This window comes from Girardinichthys multiradiatus, chromosome 12 (genome assembly GCF_021462225.1).
Source record: "Girardinichthys multiradiatus isolate DD_20200921_A chromosome 12, DD_fGirMul_XY1, whole genome shotgun sequence".
Lineage (NCBI taxonomy): Eukaryota > Metazoa > Chordata > Actinopteri > Cyprinodontiformes > Goodeidae > Girardinichthys > Girardinichthys multiradiatus.
Genome location: NC_061805.1, coordinates 50,336,960 through 50,359,634, shown reverse-complemented (window position 1 = coordinate 50,359,634; position 22,675 = coordinate 50,336,960). Strand labels below are relative to the sequence as shown.

The window sequence follows — 22,675 nt, the reverse complement described above, 5'->3', positions numbered from 1 at the left end:
AAACAGAGGTGCTTAGACAGGCCCAGCATTGAGCTCCTCTGTAGCATTCAGCCCAGAAAAAGGAGTCAAGTCTCTCTTGTGTCATTATGAGGATCAATCAGTTGCTCGCACATCTGTTTCACATCTGACAAGAAGAGCTCTCTCATTTCCTCATAGAGAAAAACAAAAGACTCAAGAGTACTTCCTGACTTTTTTAAAAACCTCAGTTTTTATGTTTCTTGCGGAAGCTTAACCTGCAGAGGTTAACGCCAAGGTTGCAGCTGCAGCACTGTAGAATGAATATAAGCACAGATATAAAGACAGGATGGATATCAACAGCCACAAGGGATTTTCTTCATGACAATTTAACCCTTAAGACCTTTGTGAATCTCAAATATTAAATCATACTTCATTACACACTTTTTGTTTGTTATTCAGGTTTCAGATTAGGTTGGGATTTTTACAATTTTGCAGCTGTTTTGTCTTTTTTAGCCATTTCTTTTTCTTAAGTTATCACCATAATTGGTCATTTTCTTACAGTTGAGTTATTTTGCTCAGTTATGTAGATATAAAAGAGGCAATGTGAGAAAATAAAAAAAAATGTAAATCTGAGGATATACCTGCAGACTTAGAATGATAACCCAGGTTGGTGTGATGCTGTTGCAGTGCTCTTTATCAAAGTATATTTCCATTTCTACAATGACGATGCTAATGTGCAAAAATCAGGCATTCAAGAACATTGCTTTGAGAATGTCTCAACATTTTAAGATAAGAACAACCCTGTGGTTTTCCAGAATTTAAGACAAGTTTGTGTGAATAACAGGCAACAACAGCACCTGAATCTATTCATTGCTTGTTAATGCTGGAACATTTTAAAGTGTTGTCTGAAGACATGGGAAAACTAAAAAGTGATAAAAGCTATTCAGAATAATTTGTTTTTGGAATGTGTTGCAGAACTGAAATGAGGGATGGAATGTGCATTAACAAATAAAATAAAGAAGATTAAAGAAAACATGAATATTTCTGGTATAATACCGACTGCAGTTAAATAAAAATTGCATAAGTATAATTAAGAATTATTTGCTTTTCCTACACGTTCCAAGACATTCCTCAGTGCTTCCAAATTCTACATTTTTGGTTCATATTTACAAAAATGTATGGAAATAAGATAAAGACTACTGCACTTTGGAAAATAATCGCTTTTACCTGCATGAATCAATGCTTCAAAGGCCCTCAGTAAGAGCTGCTAATCCAGGTATATTAAGAAACTGGGTGCTGATTAAATTTATGTTAAATCCTTCCATAGCAATGCAAATTTACAATGCTAAACAGCAATAAAACAAAAGGCATTTAATCCTCTGTGATTCTCGAAACAACCTGTTTACTCCCACACAGCTGCTGACAAACACCTCCAAAGACTTCTTTCACAAAATCACAAAACAAATTGACAACAACAGGAAAAACCAGGATCTCCGGTGGGTTTTTTTAGCGTGGCTTTCTGCAGACACCCAGACAAAACAGCGGCAGTCATCAGCTAAAACAGAGTCACACAGCCAACAAATGATAAAAACACAAGGCTGCTTCCTGGTGAGCAAAAACGTCTAGCACTGGTTTCTAAGGTCCCACATTTCATCCAGAAAAAGAGCAGAGAGGCAGGTGATATTGTCCATCAAAGTGTGTTGTAATAATCATAAAAGTACATTGCTATACTCTGACTCTACTTAACTGACGTATGAAACTGCCAAAATAAACATTAAATGTACAAATGAGTCAACAAACATAGTTAACTGAGTCGTCAATACACAGTCCCATGAAAAATAATTCGTCCCACTACAGATTTATTTTACATTTTTGTCTCACTTTACTGTTTCAGATGATGAGAAATATTTTAATATCAGACAAAGACAACCTGAGTAAATACAAAAAGTTGTTTTCAAAGGACTTGATTCATTAAGGAAAAAAAGCTAATGTTGACGAAGCGGTTTCCCCTCCACTGGCCTAAAAAAGATGGCGATGAAACCACAGCTCTGTGCGCTGAACAAGTGTATCAGTACTGGGCAATTGCCCAGTCAAGCCACTAGACCGAGAGTGGCCGCCAACTCACTGGTCCATCGGACATGCTCCACTTTTCTCAAGGAGGACAACAGAGACCGCATCACCGTGGTAACGTGCAGCTTGGTCGGCCCGACAGTGAGCCGCCGCCCCCCCAACAGCTTCAGAGGTTAGCAAAGTGGATGTTTCTTCAAACTCCGTCGCCCCGGACAACGTTTCCTCAGCACGGTTCATGAAGTTAGGTTTGGGCAAAGAAAGATTTAGGATGAAAATGATCTGAACGTTTTTCATTTTATGAAGTTTGGTTTTGTTTGTGTTGAACTCAGCTATCTTGGTGTTAGCAGAATATCTGCAGCACACGTGCTCATTTTTGTGTTCTGTGTTTGTGTGTTTTAAAGTTAAGACAAACTTTATTTAAGGGGTGATTTTAAACACAGAAGATTGATCATAACGCGCCGTCCGCGCTTATGCATTTTAACCCGTTTATTGACGGTATTTTAAAGGTGTGTGTTTGATTCTGGTGCTAAGCTATTAGCTTCTTTTGTTAGCTTTAACTGCTAACAGCTAAGAACACGTGCTTGTTGCTAAAGAATATTTACTCAGAAAGGTTGTTAGTTTTCAATCCAGTAAATAATAGTCCTTAAACATCATTTTACTAAACTTGATAACTAAGAAAACACCATTAAGTCCCATTTCTCCAGAAAGATTTGGCTCTTTTCCAAAATATTCCCTTAAATATTTTACTATTTCTTTAATAATATTTCTTCAAATATTATTTTAATAAATAAAGGCAGCTAATGAAACACTGTTGAGAATTAGTCATATAGAAGGTTGGTTTTATTCAGCAGATCATTCTTTAAAACATTATTTTATTAAAATAATATTTTATCTGATCTTGCATTGTGAATGGTTGTCTAAAGGTATACCAATTATTGCCTAAGTTCGTTTCAAGACTAACTTAACTTCACTTCCAGATTCTTCAAGATAATCCTTGGTTCTCAAACATAATCAACTTGTTTATATTGTACATAGTCCATTAGTCTTCATTATTCTTTAATTCTGCTTGGTAGTTTAGTTGGATTGTTTTAGCAAAGTAAAGAGTTTGTTGATTGAAATATGTTTGACTTTGAGTTGACTTATTTTTGTTAATAAATTCTTGTATTTTAAGAAATTGTGCGAATTCATTCCATATATGTGCAGAGTTTATGCTGTTCAATAATGTCAGAGCTTGTCTCACACCTTTCTATTTTGTCCTAATACCATCGCCTTACTGGGCTGGTATTCACAGGACAACCCTTAACAGACCAAAATATTATTTGATAAAATATTAAAGTATTAATATTAAATATTAAATAATATATTCAGATTCATAGTCACAACACTTTGTTGCCCGTGAGCCACTTTGCAACTCATCTGTTGTTATGCTTAGGGTCATTGATGAAGATCAGCTGAAGTCCAGAGATATTGCTTCAATCATTCCAGAAAAGGTTCTTTCACCATTGAGCCACCTATGCTGTGAAGTGCTCCATTCTTCCTTGCAGCAAACCCCCCTGCAACATTGTCACTGCTGAAAGGCTGTGAATGATCACAGTCCCTTACTAGTTTCAGCCAGCAGCCTGGAAACACACATTTCAAACCAAACTTCATTCATTTCTGGAACACAGAACAATCTCCTTACTGAACAGTATGAAGGCAGGACATTACCTTACTTTGACGAGATAAACATTCAGGCATCCAGAAATCATACCCTTAATTCTCTTCCTAGCAGCCTTGGTTGAAATGTTTAGTTTTACAAAGATAGTAAACAAAGAGGCAGTGCGTTTGAGGTGTGTCATTATTTGTTTTAATAACTGTATGTAAATATGTGATTTTAACTGTATGTATTGTCTGTCTATCTCCATCCATCATATCTCAACCTCTGCTTACAGAAGTGAACCAGTTTCAATAAGATAGACAACTCTCAGCACCCCTAAAGAGAAGATAATCTAAGGGCTGCAGAAAAGTGTGACGACTTGTTTTGATGAATCCATAAAATTATAATAATGTTGAAAATATCAGATTGTTTGTGTTCTTCTTCAGACTTGTACTGAATGCAATGCTGTATGAAAGCTAGCATCCCTGCTGTTGCTTTGAGCTTCGCAGACATTGATTTTCCTTTTCATGAGCTTCTAATATATCTGGTTTTGTAAGCTCTCTGACATTTCTTCACAACAAAGACCAAAATGATAAAAAATTAAGGAAAACAAAGAGCAACTCAAGTATTTCTCCTGACTAAACCACAGAGGAGCATCGGGTACAAAAAGACCCAAACAACAATAAAATATGCATGGACCCTGAAGCTGTGCACAAACACAGAGCCTATCTTCCTCGCTTTCCCTGAAATCAATATAGACCCTCCTCTTCCTCACAGTCTCCTACAGAATCCATTTCCAGACAGGTTCATTTGTATTTTTTTCTGAGCAATTGTGCTTCAAAGCTCTTCTAAAGAACCCAGAGAAGGAAAACAGAAAAAGTATAAAAATGCAGTAGACTAAAGATGGGCAACCATTTTCTAAAATTAAGTAAGTCAAAGTGTAGCCTGGTAGTAACACTTTGCTGACCCTACCACAGGGTAGCAGTAATGTACCAGGTTTGACAGGGAACCTGCAAATAATCCAAAGTAAAAAAAAAACTTTAAAAAAAAACACTTGAAGCAATCAACAAGTAAGACCAAGCGTCAGAATGGAGTAGTAGGTGGTTTAGGTTGTATTCAGAATAAGAAGCGATTAGAGAAAATATTAATCGGCTCTGCGGTCCTTTGTGTAAAACATTAGTTGTTACATCAGTGCAAAGCACCCATGATATTAGTTGATACTGGCATTCTGAACAGACTTCCTTGCCTCTGGCTTTATTTCTTCACAGCTCCTCTCCTGATCCCAGGAGTTAGAGTTACCTAACCAAAAGTCAACAAACCGAAGCAGACACATTTATCTGTAATGGCTCTATGGCAGCAGTAGAAATAATCTGTTTATTGCAGGTTATTCTCCAAACTGGAAATAGTTGGTGAGCCAAGAAGAGAGCCATAAAATCAGGCACAGAGTTGAAGAGAGACTCTGGTCAAATGTTGCTGGCATGCAAGCTGTAGACCAGGGGTACCCAACCCTAGTCCTGGAGAGCTACTTTCCAGCAACATTTAGAAGCATCCATTCTCCAACACACCTGAATCAAATGAATGTCTCATTACCAGACCTCTGCAGAGCTGACTGACTGAATGCTGATGCGGGAATTCAGCCATTTGATTCACCGAAACGTTTTTTGGTCAAAAACGGAAGAGTTTGTTGCATTTCTACTGTTCGTGTTCACGACAACCGTGAGCATTTTGTCTGAAAACAGTATGATTTAAAAATGGGTTCCAGAATGTAACGTTTTGAAACCATGCCGGTCTCCGTTGTCGTGTAGACAGGAAAAACTGAATTATCCTGTATGGGGAAGCCCTGGCACACGCGCAGCATAACGACTGCCGACCAGTTTAAAATGTACAGAAGAAGACGATATAAACAACAATGGAAGATTGAAGTACTGTTTGTGCTGCTGACTCTTTTGAATATAGCAACAGTTGTCGAACAAAGTGAGCATTTTTTAATCTGTTTTTTAAGTAGAGTGTGTTTGTACCATGCACATGTTGTTGAGTTTCAAAGAATATACTACCTACTAGTGGTGTGGTAGGGGAATTACACTACTTTCACGTTTCTACATGTGTCTTGTGCAAGGAGATTGTAATTAAAATATTGTCATGTGCGAGTGTTAACAGAAACAGAAAAATAATCCCATTTTCAGTGGATCGATGTCTAAAAGTAGCTCTTGATAGAAATCAGTAGACTGATCACCTCCAGCTGTTTCACCTGGATGAGTCTCTAAACTACCCTAATACTAACACCTGAAAACCCCAACATACATCCACCACATGTATTCCAATAGGAATATCAACATTCTTATCTATTATCTTGACAATTCATTGGCTATTGAATACAATTATTTTAGCAATACTGAAAGGCTTGTGGGCCAAGTGTTTAATTATGTTGTAGGGTCCTTCTATCCATTCATCATCTTTTGCGAAATTGTGGGGATCCAGGAAGTAAACCCAGACATCCTTCTCAACATCTACACTCTGCTGAGGGATCCCAAAGAGTTCCCAGGCCAGCAGCGAAAAATAGTCCTTTCAGCGAGTTCTGAGTGTACTCTGGGGTCTCAACCCAGTGGGATGTACCTATAAGACCTTCAAAAGGAAGGATCCAGAGGAAATCTTGACCAGATACTTGAACCACATCAACGGACTCCTTTCGAAATGGAGGAGCAGCGGCTCTACTCTGAGCCCCCTCCGGATGATGGAGCGCCTCACCTCATCTCTGAGGCAGATCTCGGCCACCTTACAGAGGAATCTGATTCCAGTCAGTAGCATCCAGGATCACATGATCCAGATCTCATGACTGGAACGGTAACAGACCAGTGAAGCTCTATTCCATATATTCAACTTGCCCTCTTTGCTGCCTTCACTCATGAAGCAGACATTAAAATAACTTCTTCACTCAGACTCATTTGGGAGTTTACATATCCTGATATTCTTTGATATTTATCATTATCAGTGAGTAGCCGTGGTTTTATTGAGGCTATCGACATTTAGTGATTTACTTCACAGCTGAATCTATAAGTACGGTTTAAAAAACATTCTTTTAATAAAAGGTTACACATATAATCCTATTATTAACATATTTTTTACCATTTAAAGTGTGATTCTCCAGTTGAAGGTTGAGATGAGAAAAATCTGCTGCAGTTGGAACGGATAAGTCTCTGCTTTCTTGTTTCCTCCGCTTCCCTGGAGCTCCGTGTTGAAGTTGAATAACAAAGAGCCGTCCTAACGGGCGTGCAGAGCCGGTTTTACCCAAATTAATCAGGAGAGGGAGGCTGAGCGGTGGGCGTCGGGGGAGCCAGCTGAGTTTTCCATTAATTCTGCCTCTAAAATCTATAATTAAACAAAGAGACACTGTTTTCCACTGTTTTTATGCCTTTTTATTTTGTCTTCAATCACATTTTTCTGCACTAAATATGACAGAGGATTGTACTTGTGTTGAAAAATGCCAACAGAAATTTATTCAGTCCAATGATGCAATTATTCATAAATCTTTCACTTTTTCTTCATTTTTGTATTCATCTTCTTCTTCCAGCTCTACTAATATTTTCTTTCCTTGTTAAGACCTGCTTCTGTTTTCGGTCTTTCGTGCTTTTATTAAACTCTTGTCTTTTTTATCTTTTCATTTAATATTCCAATTTCTGCATTTTATTCTCAATTTCAACGTAATTCTGACTGTGATCCATATTTGTCCCATGTTTCTCTGGCTATCCTGTTGCTGTTTCCTCCTAAATGGTCTTATAATTTAATTTGATCTATCCTCTTGTTTGCTTCTACGTTGCTTCTAGAAAGTATTCACACCCCTTCACTTTTACCACCTTTTGTTACAATGACGACTAATTCTAAGACCGGTTCAAAAATTGTTTTCTTTTGAAAAAAAAATTCAACACAAAAAGCCAATAATGACAAAGTGAAAACATATTTTAGGACAATTTAATAAATTAATAAAAAAACTGTAACATCTAAACACAATAGGTACGTAGTGTTTACACCCTTTGCTTAAACACTCAAAATTGGTACATCTAGCTTTTCAGGTGAGAAGCTTCTGCAACTTGCTTGGAGTCCACCTGTCGCAGATTCAGGTTGATTGGACAGGACCCGTGTATAGGGTCTCCCAGCAGATTGTCTGTAGACACCGAGACCGGATAGTGCCAAAGCACAAATCTGGGCAAGGAGAAAAAAACATTTTAGCAGCACTGAAGTCTGTTATTTGAAAATGGAAAACGTTTGGGACCACTATTGGATCTGGAAAGAAGGGCTTCGGTCCAAGAAAGGGACTAAGAACCACGCAGAAGGAGGAAGTCACTTCTCAATGAAAGGCACATTGCAGCTCTTTTGAACTTAACTTAGAGGTTATCAGACCTGGAGAAATAAAATGATCTCGTCTGATTGAACCAAAATCATCTTTGTGGTCTAAAGTGCAAAGGTCATGTCTGGTGAAAAACAGCCACTGATCAACACCTGGCTTACAAGCATGGTGGTGGCAGTGTCATGCTGTGGGGATGTTATTTAAGAGCAAGAACAGTCTGTATCGAGAGTAAGATGACAGCAGCCAAATGCAGAGAGATTCTTCAGGAAAACCTGGACTGGAGCTCAGATCAGGGCGACAATTCATCTTCCAGCATGACCTGACCACACAGCCAAGATAACAAAGGAGTGGCTTCAGGAGCAGACGGTGAATACCCAACCAGAACCTGGACTTAAATCAAATCAACCATCACTGGAAAGACCTAAAATGTCCTTTTACCAATGCAGCCCATCCAACCTGACAGCCGGAGAAGATCTGCAGAGCAGAATGGGAGAAGATTTCCAAAAAATCAAAACCAGGCTTGGAGAGACAAACCCACGAAGGTGTGACGCTGTGATTGTTCCCAACGTGCTTTGACATATTAAAAAGCAATAGGTGTGAACACTATTACTGAAATTACTAGTGTTTAAGAAGAAAGGATTTTGCACATGGATCTAAAGATTTTGTCTTGTCATTCTGGGGCACTGTGTGAAGATCTGTGAGAAAGAAAATCTCATATCTATTTTAGAAAGAATCTGAATAAAACATGGACAAACAGAACTTAATGGTGTATTTCTCTTTACTTCATCATTACTGTTTTGGTTTTTCTTCATCTTGCCTTTCGTATATCATTTCCTCTTCGTCCCTCTTTCCCTTCTTTGTGCCCCACCCCCACTCCTCTTCCTCCTCCTCCCCTCCTATTAAATCCCTGAGTGAGCAGCCACACTCATGTTGTTTCTTTTTCCTTTTTGTTCCCAGACAGAAATCATCCTGGTCTGTATTGTCAGGCTGCAGAAAGAGGTGTGTGTGTGTGTGTGTGTGTGTGTGTGTGTGTGTGTGTGTGTGTGTGTGTGTGTGTGTGTGTGTGGTTGTGTGTGTTTTGCATGAATAGCTGGCTTTTTTTCCTCCAGCATTTTTCCATGCCAGCCTCCCTCATCTCATGTTTTCAATTTCCCAGCATCACACACACACACACACACCTCTGAATTGAATGACAAGCTCTAATGGCATTTACAACAACCGCAGGAAAAACAATGGACGCTCCTCACCGCTGTAATAGCTCCTGCTGCTGCAGGATGTCTGCACACCACCGTTCCACAAACAGCCATTAGGAACAATTACTAAAACCCAGTCCTGTGTGAATTAAAGCTCCACGGTTGCAGCGTTTTCATGAAGACGAAGCATCTGAGCTGAAGGTCATCACAAGCTGTCTGCGCGACAGCTGATGAGCTGGTTTTAATCAGGTTTACTGGGAAGAAATCTCACACCGTGACCGTTGAGGAGCTGATGGCCCACTCAGAACCACTACAACAATAAATGCTCTTTACACATCAGCGAACAGTGAACGACTGGGAGCAATTATCCTGTCAAAGTGACATTTTAATAATAAGATAACCCCTAATGTGACTCCCAGATGCGCGCTGATGACCTCACGTCACAAATATTACATCAGCTAACGCAGAATAAATAAAAAGGACCGTGGTGCAGTTTTTATTCTGCTAAAGGAACCGAGTGAGGCCAAATCTGAGATTCCCACTGAGAAATAATATTCTACTTTCTATAAAACAGAATAAAACATGTATTCGTGAATTTATTGTGAGAATTCCTGGGGATAAAGGCGCGTTTAAATGAAACACACAATTAAAAACAACTGTTTTAAACACAGGTATGACTCTAAATATGGTCAGGACAAAAACTATGTACACCCCTGCTGCTGCATAATTTAAGAAAGAAAGTAGTAGCCAGGAGCTGATGTTTAAATGCACTGATTTACTGGTCATCTTCAGTGTGAGCACCTGTATAAAACAGGTTTTTCTGGACTGTAACGTACTGGTGAGTTTTAACGCAATGCCAAGAAGAAAAGACATCAGCAATGACCTTAGAAAAAAAAGTGTTGCAGCCCATCAATCTGGAAAGGGTTATAAGAACATTTCCTGTCTGAAGTCCACTGTTCCACAGAGAGAAAGATTATTCCCAGGATGAAAACATTTCAGACAGCTGCAAATCTCTGGAAAAACATCTCAGCAGATTCAGCAAAAGGTCAGAAAGTCCCAGAAGCTCTATCTCAGACTTTGCAGGCCTCAGTTAGCAGGTTAAAAGTCAAAGGTCATAGAACAGTCAAAAGTCAAAGAACATTTAAAAAAAGACTGAATACGTATGGCTTGTTGAAGAAGAAGAAAGACTCTTCTCTCTAAAAAACAATATGGCTTCAGGACTTCATCTTAATGAAGCACAAGACTTCTGCTACAATGTCCAGACAGATGAGATCAAAGCAGAGATGTTTGAGGTTAAAGGGCAGCGCCAGGTTTGGAGAAAACTAAACACAGATTATCAGCATAAACACCTCATACAAACTGTCAAGCACAGTGGTGGAGGGATGATGCCAACTCCATCAGATTTCTACAAAATAAATACGATCCAATTTAATCCAAATGAATCCATCTTATTTTAATTTAGTCACGTTTAATACAGCCAAAATAAATCCAGTAATAATCCAGTTAAATCTGTTTGAATTTAAAATATATACAGTTCCATTTGATCTAATTCATTCCAGGACAAATATGTCATACATGTCATGCAGTGGACTGAGTCTGGAGTAGAAACATCCAGAGCCACCGTGCACAGGCGTGTGCAGGAAATGGGCTACAGGTGCCGCATTCCCCAGGTCAAGCCACTTTTGAACCAGAAACAGCGGCAGAAGCGCCTGACCTGGGCTACAGAGAAGCAGCACTGGACTGTTGCTCAGTGGTCCAAAGTACTTTTTTCGGATGACAGCAAATTCTGCATGTCATTCGGAAATCAAGGTGCCAGAGTCTGGAGGAAGACTGGGGAGAAGGAAATGCCAAAATGCCAGAAGTCCAGTGTCAAGTACCCACAGTCAGTGATGGTCTGGGGTGCCATGTCAGCTGCTGGTGTTGGTCCACTGTGTTTTATCAAGGGCAGGGTCAATGCAGCTAGCTATCAGGAGATTTTGGAGCACTTCATGCTTCCATCTGCTGAAAAGCTTTATGGAGATGAAGATTTCATTTTTCAGCACGACCTGGCACCTGCTCACAGTGCCAAAACCACTGGTAAATGGTTTACTGACCATGGTATCACTGTGCTCAATTAGCCTGCCAACTCTCCTGACCTGAACCCCATAGAGAATCTGTGGGATATTGTGAAGAGAACGTTGAGAGACTCAAGACCCAACACTCTGGATGAGCTAAAGGCTGCTATCGAAGCATCCTGGGCCTCCATAAGACCTCAGCAGTGCCACAGGCTGATTGCCTCCATGCCACGCCGCATTGAAGCAGTCATTTCTGCAAAAGGATTCCCGACCAAGTATTGAGTGCATAACTGTACATGATTATTTGAAGGTTGACGTTTTTTGTATTAAAAACACTTTTCTTTTATTGGTCGGATGAAATATGCTAATTATGTGAGATAGGAATTTTGGGTTTTCATGAGCTGTTTGCCAAAATCATCCATATTAAGACAATAAAAGACCTGAAATATTTCAGTTAGTGTGCAATGAATCTAAAATATATGAATGTTAAATTTTCATCATGACATTATGGAAAATAATGAACTTTATCACAATATGCTAATATTTTGAGAAGGACCTGTACTTAGTCTAAATCTTTCCAAATTTAAAAATAGATTTCTGCTAATTCAGCCCAAATAGAAACAGCTAAAACCAACACAGATCACATCAACCAGTCTAACCGTTACAGTTGAGGTTGTTTTAATCCAGCTCAACTGGAGACAGTTCACTTCATGACAAGACAAATGTCTTCAGTATAGTCCCAGTCAGTACATTATTTTTCATCCAACTCCATCCAAATTCAGTCTCATTTAGGATGAATCCATTCAAGGCACAGAAATTCAAGATGATTTACACCTGTTCAGTTGATTTTACTCAAATTCAGCTCAGTTGAAAACAGACAGATTTATTCCTGTAATTTGTAATAAACCCAATATGGTTCAAGCTAATTCAACCAAATTAAATATTAAAAATGTCTTTAAATTGAGTCAAAAAATAAACTCTCATTGTCCAATGTAAAACAAATAATGTTAAATAAATACAGTTTACCCAAACCAAACATTATCCCTTTAATTACAAATCTAGTTTAATCCAGTTTTAAAAAATGAAAACTAATGAACAACTACTCAGTGTTTTCAGAGTTATATAATTATAATATAAATATTTAAATAAAGTTGCTAATTATTTGTTTTCTAATCCAAGTCAATCCAATTAAACGACAATAAGAACAGGCCAGTTCAAGCTAATTATAAATCACACCCCTCTGATTAAAAGGTACAGTCCACATCGACCTGATTCTAACTCAGGTTATTACTGCCGTTTTATTAAAATGATCTGAATTCAAAACAATAGTCTGTCCTCAGGGTGAAAAGACACATTTTCTGAAGACAGAATTAGCTAAAAACTGCGACTGAAGAGATGTAGAAGAGCTGGATGAAGATGTGGATGAAGATGTGGATGAAGATGTGAAGAACAACTTTAAAAGAAGACACAGTAAAAGTTAAAAATTATTTTACATTTCCTCACTTCATATTTATCTGAACAAAGTTCCTATGCAGCATCTGCAGCCCAATAAATGAAGTGGAAACAGTTTCTAGAATGTCTGCAGATAAAGACGGCCTGAGGCATTGATGCTGGAGGCATCTGATACACCACCTCTCAAATGCCTCCAATCATAGACTAATTTTAGTAATCTGCATGTTAACAGATTAATGCCACTGCTGCCTCCAACATGGCAGCTAATAATGCTCAGAGTGGCTATCTGAGGCGGTCCCTGCAGGGTTTTCAGGTAACCACACAGTGTGGGAGTTAAAACCGTAGCAGCAGAGGATTTGGTGAATGGATGCCGGGCCTGCAGAGCAGAACGTGTGGGCGTACCACCGAGCCATGAAGCCTTTTCACTCTCCTGGTATTGATACTCTAACAGCTAATGGACTCTCGGCTCGCTCTGAAAACACTCCACGTCGCCATTTGCTTGTTTTTCATCTCTTCTTTCATGAAAGCTGAAGTTGAGTGAGGTCAAACTGAAGCTAATTTATCCGCTGAAAGAGTCAAACTGCCCATAGTGGTGTTTGTCTAGGATGAGATGGCCTGATATGATAATGGAAACCAAACCAGAGAATAACCAGAGAAAGCTGTAAAATCTTTACATTAAAACTCGAGAAAAACTGATTTTTCTGTTGACTTTTTTGACTGAAAATCATAAAAACTGCTAAGGTAATATGACAAAAATGCAAGACATGGCAGGGATTACTCTCGCAGCCTGAAGGTCTTGAGTTCAAATCCCGACCAGGGCTTTCTGTGTGTAATTTGCATCTTCTCCCATCGCTTGTGTTTTTTCTCCAATATTCCAGATGCATGTTACATGCATGTTAGGGTAACTGGAAATTGAAGCTGCACAGTATATTGTAGTTGTCACTGCAATATCAATGTGTTCAATATTGTAATGGCAAATGGCAGCTTTGTCACCATATTTGGTAAGATTAAGATTTCACGTTTTAGAGTAGTTGGGTTCATCATAATCGATATCATTTCAGCACCACCATCACAGTTACATGTTCTCCTGATCTCAGGCAGCCTGACTGGAGATTATAAATTCCCTCAGGCAGGACCAAGAGACAACATTGTTTTGGTGTCTTGTGATAAGCAGGATTAGGCAGGTATAGACAAATGGATGGATTTAGTGGGTTATATTTCACTGTAGAGCAGCAGCAGAAGTTTGTTTATTTACTGACAGAACTGTTAACCCACAAAAAGCTGTTCACAATCCACGTGAAGCTCTCCCAAATTCTTGAATGGATTTTCCTTGGCAATCTTCTCAAGGCTGCAGTTATCCCGGTTGCTGGTGCACCTTCTCCTACCATTCAACCTTCAGTGAATATGCTTGGATACAGCTCTCTGTGAACAACCAGTCCATGACCGTCTTCTGGACATCTGTCCAGTCTTCTCCATGATTGTATCTCCTACTGACCCAGACTCAGAGACCATTTCGAGGCTCAGGAAACATTTGCAGGTTAATTAGCTGATTAGGATGTAACACCATGAGCTTCCAATATTTAACTTTTTCACAATATTCAAATGTTTTGAGAGGTACCTGTAAGTGGGAAAGTGGAGGGGTCTACATTGAAGAAACGTTTATAGAAAACTCCACACAGTCTTCGGGATCTCACTGATTGATCTCTAAACTCAAAGATGAATGCTTGTTTTAAAAATAAAATCTTAATTTCTGAGTTTCTTGTTAAATCTTATGTTACACATGGAAACCATCATCATATTCACAGGAGGGTAAAACAGTTGTTTAAAAAAAGGAAAAGAAATATTCTTTCAAGGTCAGTCGCTCATTTTCGAAAACATTTGAAGCTTCAGCTTTTTCTGAAACTCACCAGGGAGTCTCCTTCTGCTCTCTGCCTGTCTGATTTCCATTTTTCCAACCAATAACTTCCCGTCAATCACAGGCTTGAGGAGCCACAGAAAAACGCCTTCCAGCAGGACACAGAAGGAACAATTAATACCGAGGAATCACAGAAATATATATATTAACCAGCAATGACAGATGATGCAGAATAAATGGAGGCATGCAAAAACTCAGGAATAAATTCAACCTTCAACACAGACAGCTGGCGTTCCCCCACTTAGTTCTGCTTATTTTTTAATTATTTAGACCATTTATAGCACAAACAGTTTCTTTTTTAAATTCTAACACTAAAACATACAACTGAAAATAAGTAGGTTTCTCCACTTATGTCCAGAAATGAAAGGAAATGAAAGGAAGGAGTTTAATGCTTCTAGACAGCTCCAAAATAAAGCAGCGCCTTTAAAACATGACAAAAATCTGGCTTTAAGCCACATCATTATCATGACTAAACGTATCAAAGGAAATGTGAAATAAACACTCAGTTATTTAAAAATCAATTCCACAATGAGCGTTGAATGACAAAATGTCAGAAAATCTTTTCAGTTTTGCACATTGCACACCTGGAACAGCAAGGATTTGTAAGTTTTAAAAACAATGAAAATCTAGATTCCCTGAAACAGATGTTCCAGAATTTACACAATACTTTCCAAAAAGGTACCCTGTAATCTCAGGTAAAGTAACCAACAGAAATGCTGTGTAAGTTGAAGGAAAGCAATATGTATGTTCTGGACAAGTAACCTGACAGATCCTGGTTAACTCTGGAAGGGACCCTGAAAATTCCAGAAAATTATCCTGTAAGTTGTTTATTATTTCTGGACAGTAACCTGTGGGCTCTGGGAAAGTATGCTTTAAGTTATGGGTTAATTCTGGAAAGTAACCAGCAAGCTGGTGGAAGTTAACCTGTAACTTCTAGGAAAGCAACGTATACGTTTCTGGCAAATTCTAGAAAGTACTCTGTAATTTGCATGAAAGTAACCTGTGAGTTCCAGAAAAGTAACCTCCAAGTTTTTAAGTAGTTCAGGAAATCAACCGGTATGGTCCGAGTAAATAACTTTTAGGTAACTGTTGGTTTTATGAAGTAACCTGTTCATTCCAAGGAAGAAACCTGTCAGTTCCAGGTAAGTTCAGGTAAACGACCCATGTGTTGTGTAAAGGTAACCTTTAAGTTCCAGGAAAGCAACCTGTAGGGTGTGGTTTAAAACTAAACATCATGATGCAGAAAGGAAACAGAAGTTAATGGATGAAACTGAAAAAAGAAACAGAAAAATAAAAGAAAATTACTAAAACAATCTGGATGCAACAAAGCACTAAATGTAACAAAAAACAGGAAAAATGGCCTAAAGAACTTCAGCTGTTATTTAGTTTCATTTCACATTTGTCTATTATTGTATCAGTTTGTGGTTCCAATTTATTCTGTATTTATCTTCTTTATGAGCTTCCAGAATGTTTATATTTCACAACCAGATGTGGTGATTATTACAGAAATGTAAAAGATATTTCTGTATTGTATCTGTTCTCATGTTGTAATATAATAAAATAAATTTTTTTTCATTCAGCATTAACTGTTGTCTAAATGTGGTCTGAGTCAGATTTATCTGCTTTGAAGCGCTGACATTAGGCATCGTCCCTGTTTTAAATCAACGCTCCCAACTATAATTTCTTAGAGCGAAGCCTCTCGGCGGAGAGTCTTTGCAGGGATGAGTCAGATCTGCGATAGTTATGCAATAGATAACTTCTCTTTATCGAAACAGTTACAGAAAAAGAGACGTTTGTTCTGAAGACCTGCCAGATAACAGTCTGACCACGCGCGCTGAGGTTTGCTTCGGTCTCTGAAAATGAAACTTCATCAAAGAGCTGCAGATTATCAGCCTCAGGTGACGTCTGGACACACATCATGAGGTGAGTCTGAATCTTGGCTGAAGTCTGATGACCTTTGTTTGATGATAACATGCTAAATTAAAACGTCCACCATGAATTTCAGTCAGTGATCCATGCAGGGTGCAAACATGAAGAGAAAGCAAGAAGTCTGTTTATTCTCAAATAAAAATATGCAGATGGGGTTGAATAAATAATTTGTATATTTTATTCCCATTTTAGGTTCACTGTCACCTGAAAGGTGTTTGGCCCTGAACCTGAGCAGCTTCTCCTCGTTTCATTCATACTGATGGTTAGAAGCAGGTCGTCTTTTTCAGTTAATCATCAGGAACGATAATCAGTGTGTTCATAAACAGTAGGTGTGATTCAAGTTTGTTTTATTGTTCTCATTTCCGGTGCTTTGGGAGTTTTCAGATGGTTTATAACACTTAAAATGCAGAAGTTAACAGCAGGATTTCCAAGGCCAGCGCTGCCTTAAGAAGACTCGAAGCGGCCTCAACCGTACCGCCAAGCTGAAGGTCACCACGCAGTAGAGCTCACCACTCTCCTCTACGCCTCCGAGACCTGGACTGTCTACAGCAGACATGCCAAACAGGTAAACCACCTTCACCTGAGCTGTCTCCACAGACTTCTTCCTGGAACAAGATGGCATTCCCAGTGTCTACGCCCCCTCCTGGAAGCTCAGGTCAGATGGGCAGACGCTGTATTGTGAACTGTCCCAGGGCCAACGCACAGTCAGGGGAAAGATAAATCAATTCAAGGTCTGGTTCCGAGTGCCCCTTAAAGATCTGGACATCAACTCCAGTACATAGGAGCTGCTTGTCAGGGACCGTCCAACTTGGCGAAGCCGAGTCATGATAGGAGTCCGTGCAGCAGAGAGTAGACGGACAGCAGAGGCACAGAGGAAATATGCCACGCACAGCACCAGAACAACCTCCATGTCCTCGGCTGCAACCACTCACGCATGTCCTATATGTGGACGAGCTTTTCAGGCCTGGATTGGTTTGTCCAGCCATCTTCAGAACCACAATCATCAATTTTCAAAATAACATTAAAGTCGCGGCCTTCTTTAATTATGAAAGGCGAACAACAAGAAGACTTAAAATGTCGGATATTAACACGACACAGAAAACTGCTACTCGTTATGAAGCTATGGTTGGTGACATTTATTGAAACTTTTTAATATTATCAGAACAAATTAGTTAAATATTCTGTACAAACAAACAGATTTTATGACATTTACCTGAGTGAAGATGTGTCCCACAGATGTCCAATAATTTCATCTTATATAAAATCAAAGCTGTATCAGCAGGGTGGGAATATCTTTCTAATTACAAGTAGTTTGAGGTTTTTCATGTTGGAAAGCAGCAGCAGGTAGCTGCACGGCATCACAGCACCAGTCCCTACAGGAAAATAATGCTCAGCCCCAGTCCAGGAGAGCTACTACTATGCATCCTTGTCCAACACACCTGAGTGAAATGAATAGCTGGTTACCAGGCCTCTGCAGAGGTGATTGACATTCATGTGGTCCAGGTGTGTTGGAGCAGGGATGCATCTAAAGGCTGCAGGATGGTAGCTCTCCAGGACTGGATGTGGGCCCCCTGGCCTTGGTTTCTGCTCTGACATGCACTGGTAACTGTGAGACCCTATAAAGACAAATCATGTTCAACCAACTGAATTCAGCTCAGGTGGACCACCATCAAGTTGCAGAAACATTTTAAATGTGATCAGTGGAAACAGGATCCACCTGAGCTCAAGGCTGAGTCTCTGGCTGTGAAGACTTTATGTTGTTCGTGTGATTTTGGCTGGTTTTACTTTTCCTACATTTGTAGAGACTCCCCGGCCAATGTTTGCCAACAGTAGATCATCTCATTAGTTGGGAAATCACATTTAAATCACCTGAGAACACCATCAACGCCACCTTGGAGGTCGGGTCTGAGCAAACCACCTAGAACCGGACAGGTTTGTCTCAGGAGACAAAGAAAAGCCAAAAAAAACAAATAATTTTAATGAGCATGGAGAAGCAGCTGTGAGCTGATCAGATTTAATCAACGTCTGACAAAATCCAGCAGGAGCGGAGCGTTTCTCATTCTCCTTCAGCCTGCAGGGACCGAGGCTGACCGACGGACAGTGAAACTAAGCAGAGCAGCCGCTGTCACTCACAGACAAACTCAAGAGCATCTTGTTGTCACGCAGATGAAAGTCTGAGCCTCAGCAGCAGCTGAATTATTTTATTCCTCTCAGCGCGGATGGAATACATTTCTTCATCATCTCAGAGTTTCGGTTCTTTAGAAACAACACCGCCTCGGTTTGTCTTCCATCTCTTGCTGTTTAACGAGACTGAGCTCGACTGATTGTGATGATTCACAGCCTTCTTTCCACACATTTAATTTACAGTTAGTGCCAATCTTTAGAAATAGACGTCGCTAAGACATAAAAAGCTGGTATCGGGTTACCTGGGGTGCCTTCACTCTGGATGAAGACAGTGCTACGCTGTCAGAAGGCAGCTGGACTGTGGACGGTTTGTGCCGGGTCTTCTGGGGTGTATTAACAACATGTTGTTCTCCACGCTAGGTGTTAAAGACTGTGAGAGCTCTCAGGTGTGAATCCTCTGTAGCTAGCTCACAGTTGTTTGCTATCATGGTAGCAGAACATCAGATTCCCAGGTGGAGCGTGGTGGATCCAGTAGCAGCTAATTCACAACCTGGTGTAGCCTGGTTATGGAGAATTTAAAGCAAGGCCGCAGATTTGATTCCAGAGGCAGCAGCATTGTACTGAAACAGGTATGAACCATGTAGACCCCTCAGGTCTTCAGAGACCTGCTCACTCATTTCCAGGATCAGAACAAGTTGTTTTTTCTTCCGTCTTTCCTTAGATTTCCTGTGAAGCACGTTGGATAACCTTGTGTATCAATGGTGCTGTGTAAATGAACCTGCCTTGGCTTACTGTAGTGTGATGTGATTAATGGGTAGGTTGGGGCTTGGTAGAGCATTTCAGGGACATGGAAAATAGCAGAGAGAAACTTAGGAGCACAGCTGTGTCTTCTCAGCCTTCTCTTAGAGGTTTTTTTAAATTTACTCTGACCCAGTGAAGTTCGAATGGGTCGTGAACAGTTCTGGAGAGTGTAGTGGGCTCCCAATCTTTGTTAGGCTCACCTTACAAATATATCTGAAACCTTTTCAGAAGACATCTTGAGGCCAGGCCTCATAAACCGTCCTGTTGTCTCCAAGGGTCTGAGAGAACATGGAGGGTTTAGGTCAGAGGTGCCAAGGTCCAGATCTGGTGAGCTACTATCCCTTTAGACACATTTCTCTCCAACACACTTGAATCAAATGACTCTCATTTCCAGGTCTCTGCAGAGCTGAATGACTGAATGCTGATGAGGGAATTCAGCATTTTGATGCGGGTGGAGAAGTCTGCAGGATGGTAGCTCTCCAGGTCTGGACTTGGGCACCCATGGTTTAGATCAGCCTGCTGCAGCTTACCCCTAATTCACACTGACTACGTCCTCCATCTGCTCCGTCATTCGTTGCTAATTGTGCCCTGCGGCAATTCACACATGATGCGTTTCAGGATCCATTCAGGCATCCGACAACAGCTTCGTCATCCGTGAATCTTAGCCCTATGTGCTCTGCCATCTGTCAAAAATAGCCTCCACCTGTATCTCTGGACGATGGAGGAGGGCTGTCAGTCATGCCGCATGTGAGTTAGTGGTTAGTCAGTGGAGTTGGCAAAAAGGTGTGAAGTAGGGAGTGACACATGCTCTATTAAAGCCAAACAGGGGTGCAGCCATTCACTGATTCCCTGATGTCAGGTTATTTCTTGTGTACACTGTCACTGAGTGGCTGGCAGGTGAAAAACCGGGTCAGCCTAAAGCCCAGTTCATACGTCCCAGTCTGCTCTACTGTCTGCTCGACCGCGAAGCTTGTGTGACGTAGATTTTGTCCATTAGGGTCCGCTACGACTTTTTGTGGCACCCCAGATTTTTGTGTCCACACGGACTGTGCTCATCCAGAGGAACAATACAGCTCTGACTGAAAGGGTGGCACCACAACACAAAAGATAAAGAAAACGAAGGTCAGATCATGAGCAAAAGAAGAAAAACAACAACCAAACTTGTTTTTAACAAACTCAGTGTAGGGAGACCTCCTGTTTGCAACAACTGGATCATTTATCTCTCAGGAATTACACAGATACAAAAATTGCTTCGATGTCCTGGTGGAAAATCATTTTCTTCTTTCTTTTCTTTTCAGTTCTTCTTCTTCTCTACTGAGTAGATGGTGTCTAAAACTGTGTATCTCTGGGTGGAACACGGTTGTTCACTGGAGCTGAAAACAGTATGAACCGGTCCAAGCGGCTTGCGCTGACGGAGGCGGAGAGGGATGTAAAATCACCTGATCTCACCCCCTCACCTCATCTTTGCAGCCACACGGAGGAACTGTTTTATTAGAGTTGCTTTTAAAAATACGCTCCTAATGCACTTTGATCTTAGGACAGTATGCTAAAAAACAGCCGTTACAGCTGTAGATGCAGAAGAATCGCCAATATTTCCAAGTGTTCACTTGCAAAACTAGATCAAACTATGTAGAAGAAGAGATCAGTAAAGCAGGTTTTAGGTAAGAGAAGCTATTGGCTTCAGTAAGCTGAAATTATCCTAATATATCTATTATTATCAACCTGTCAACCATCAGTGTTGGTTTTAATAAATCATACTCATTCCAGATGCTAACATGGTTGTTAATCCACACTAATGTTTTTAGTCAGACGTTGCTAACATGACCAGGCCCAAAATATTCACCGCACCAGCGTACCAAAGATGGAGGCGATTCTGGGACCAGTAGAGATGCTGTTTGGTATCATCATGCAGATAAACCTCAAAAGTCATTTCATTTAGGAGCCATATACACTAAATACATCATTAAACGCAACATTGTTCTAATTAGTTTTACCAAACAAGAAAACGGGAAGTTATATGATAAGAGACACCTGGAAAGATCAGGCTCTAAAGCCTAAATAAGCTCATCTAAATTATTTTAATTACTGACTTCCAAAAGGAGGTTTCTTCCTGTTAAAAGGGAGTTTTCCTCCCCACTGTCTCTACATGCTCATCCAGGAGGAGTGAATGCTACTAGTCTCTGACTGGATGCAATCTGCTGGGTTTCATTTGATGGAAAAACTTTTTAACAATTCGAATAATAAACTGAATTAGACTGAAACTGAATTTTGTTTTTACCTGAAGTGTTTCAGATCATCAAACATACATCACAGTTTTTAATATAAATAAATATTCAACCTGTGCTTTTATTTAGAAACTGATCTACTGTTCAGCCTTACATTTAAATCCTTGTTAAACTTTATTTATGACAAACAGTAAAGAAAACAATCACAACACAAGACAGGCAGATAAACTGCAGCTTCCATTTATAATAATAAACGTCAGTTTTTCACTCGCTATAGAGGGGTCCCATTATGAATTTCTGCGAACTGCAGTTCAGTTAATCTCTCCTAAACAATTTAAATATAGACATTAAAAAACATCTGTTTAATAAAATGTAGTTATAAGTATTATTTCTATTTCAGGATCCAGTTTGTTTTTGTTTTTATTTATTATAATATACTTATAACTAGTTATATATATTTATGAGTTCCTACTTTTGTTTCCCCTTTCAGTTGTTTATTTGTTGCATGATTTATTCTTAATGTGTTAATTTGTTGAGTTTTGCATAATAAGCCCCATGGGGTTTTTCTATCTCATCTGCAGATTGGGTTTGTTTCCTTCAAGATTTGTTGTGATCTGTTTGTGTTTTTGTGCAAATAAGGAGAAAAAATATCAGACAATCTGTGTTCATACAAAATGCAGTTTAAAAATGATGATTCCTGTTTTTAAGGGAAAGGCTATCCAACCCAACTAGATCCTATGTGGAATTAACTATGATTAACTACATTATTGGTCCATTTTCACTAACCACACCCAGGCTCGATTACTGCCCTTAAACAGAACATGTCTGACAACATGAAGTAGGCTAAAAGATCTCAAGAAGCATCACATCGTGCCCGATCTGAAGAATGTCAGTCTACAAATGGTTACAAAGGCGTTTCTAAGGCTTTGGGAATCCTGCAATCGAAAGGGAGGAGTGACCCGCCCTAATAACAAAA

At 39.7% G+C, this 22,675-nt stretch overlaps 1 protein-coding gene across 8 annotated transcripts in view; it reads right to left on the bottom strand.

Moving 5' to 3' along the window:
* The window catches only part of znf608 (zinc finger protein 608), a 71,324-nt gene that overhangs the window by 45,676 nt on the left and 2,973 nt on the right, over positions 1-22,675 (bottom strand). The window contains exon 1 of one of the 8 annotated variants that reach the window (XM_047382039.1): positions 6,788-7,522. The exons of the other annotated variants lie outside the window; for them this stretch is intronic. Coding sequence (XP_047237995.1) covers positions 6,788-6,790 — 3 coding nt within the window. The 5' untranslated portion in view covers positions 6,791-7,522. Of the gene's footprint in view, positions 1-6,787; positions 7,523-22,675 lie in introns of those variants that run through there. 8 annotated transcript variants of the gene reach the window in all.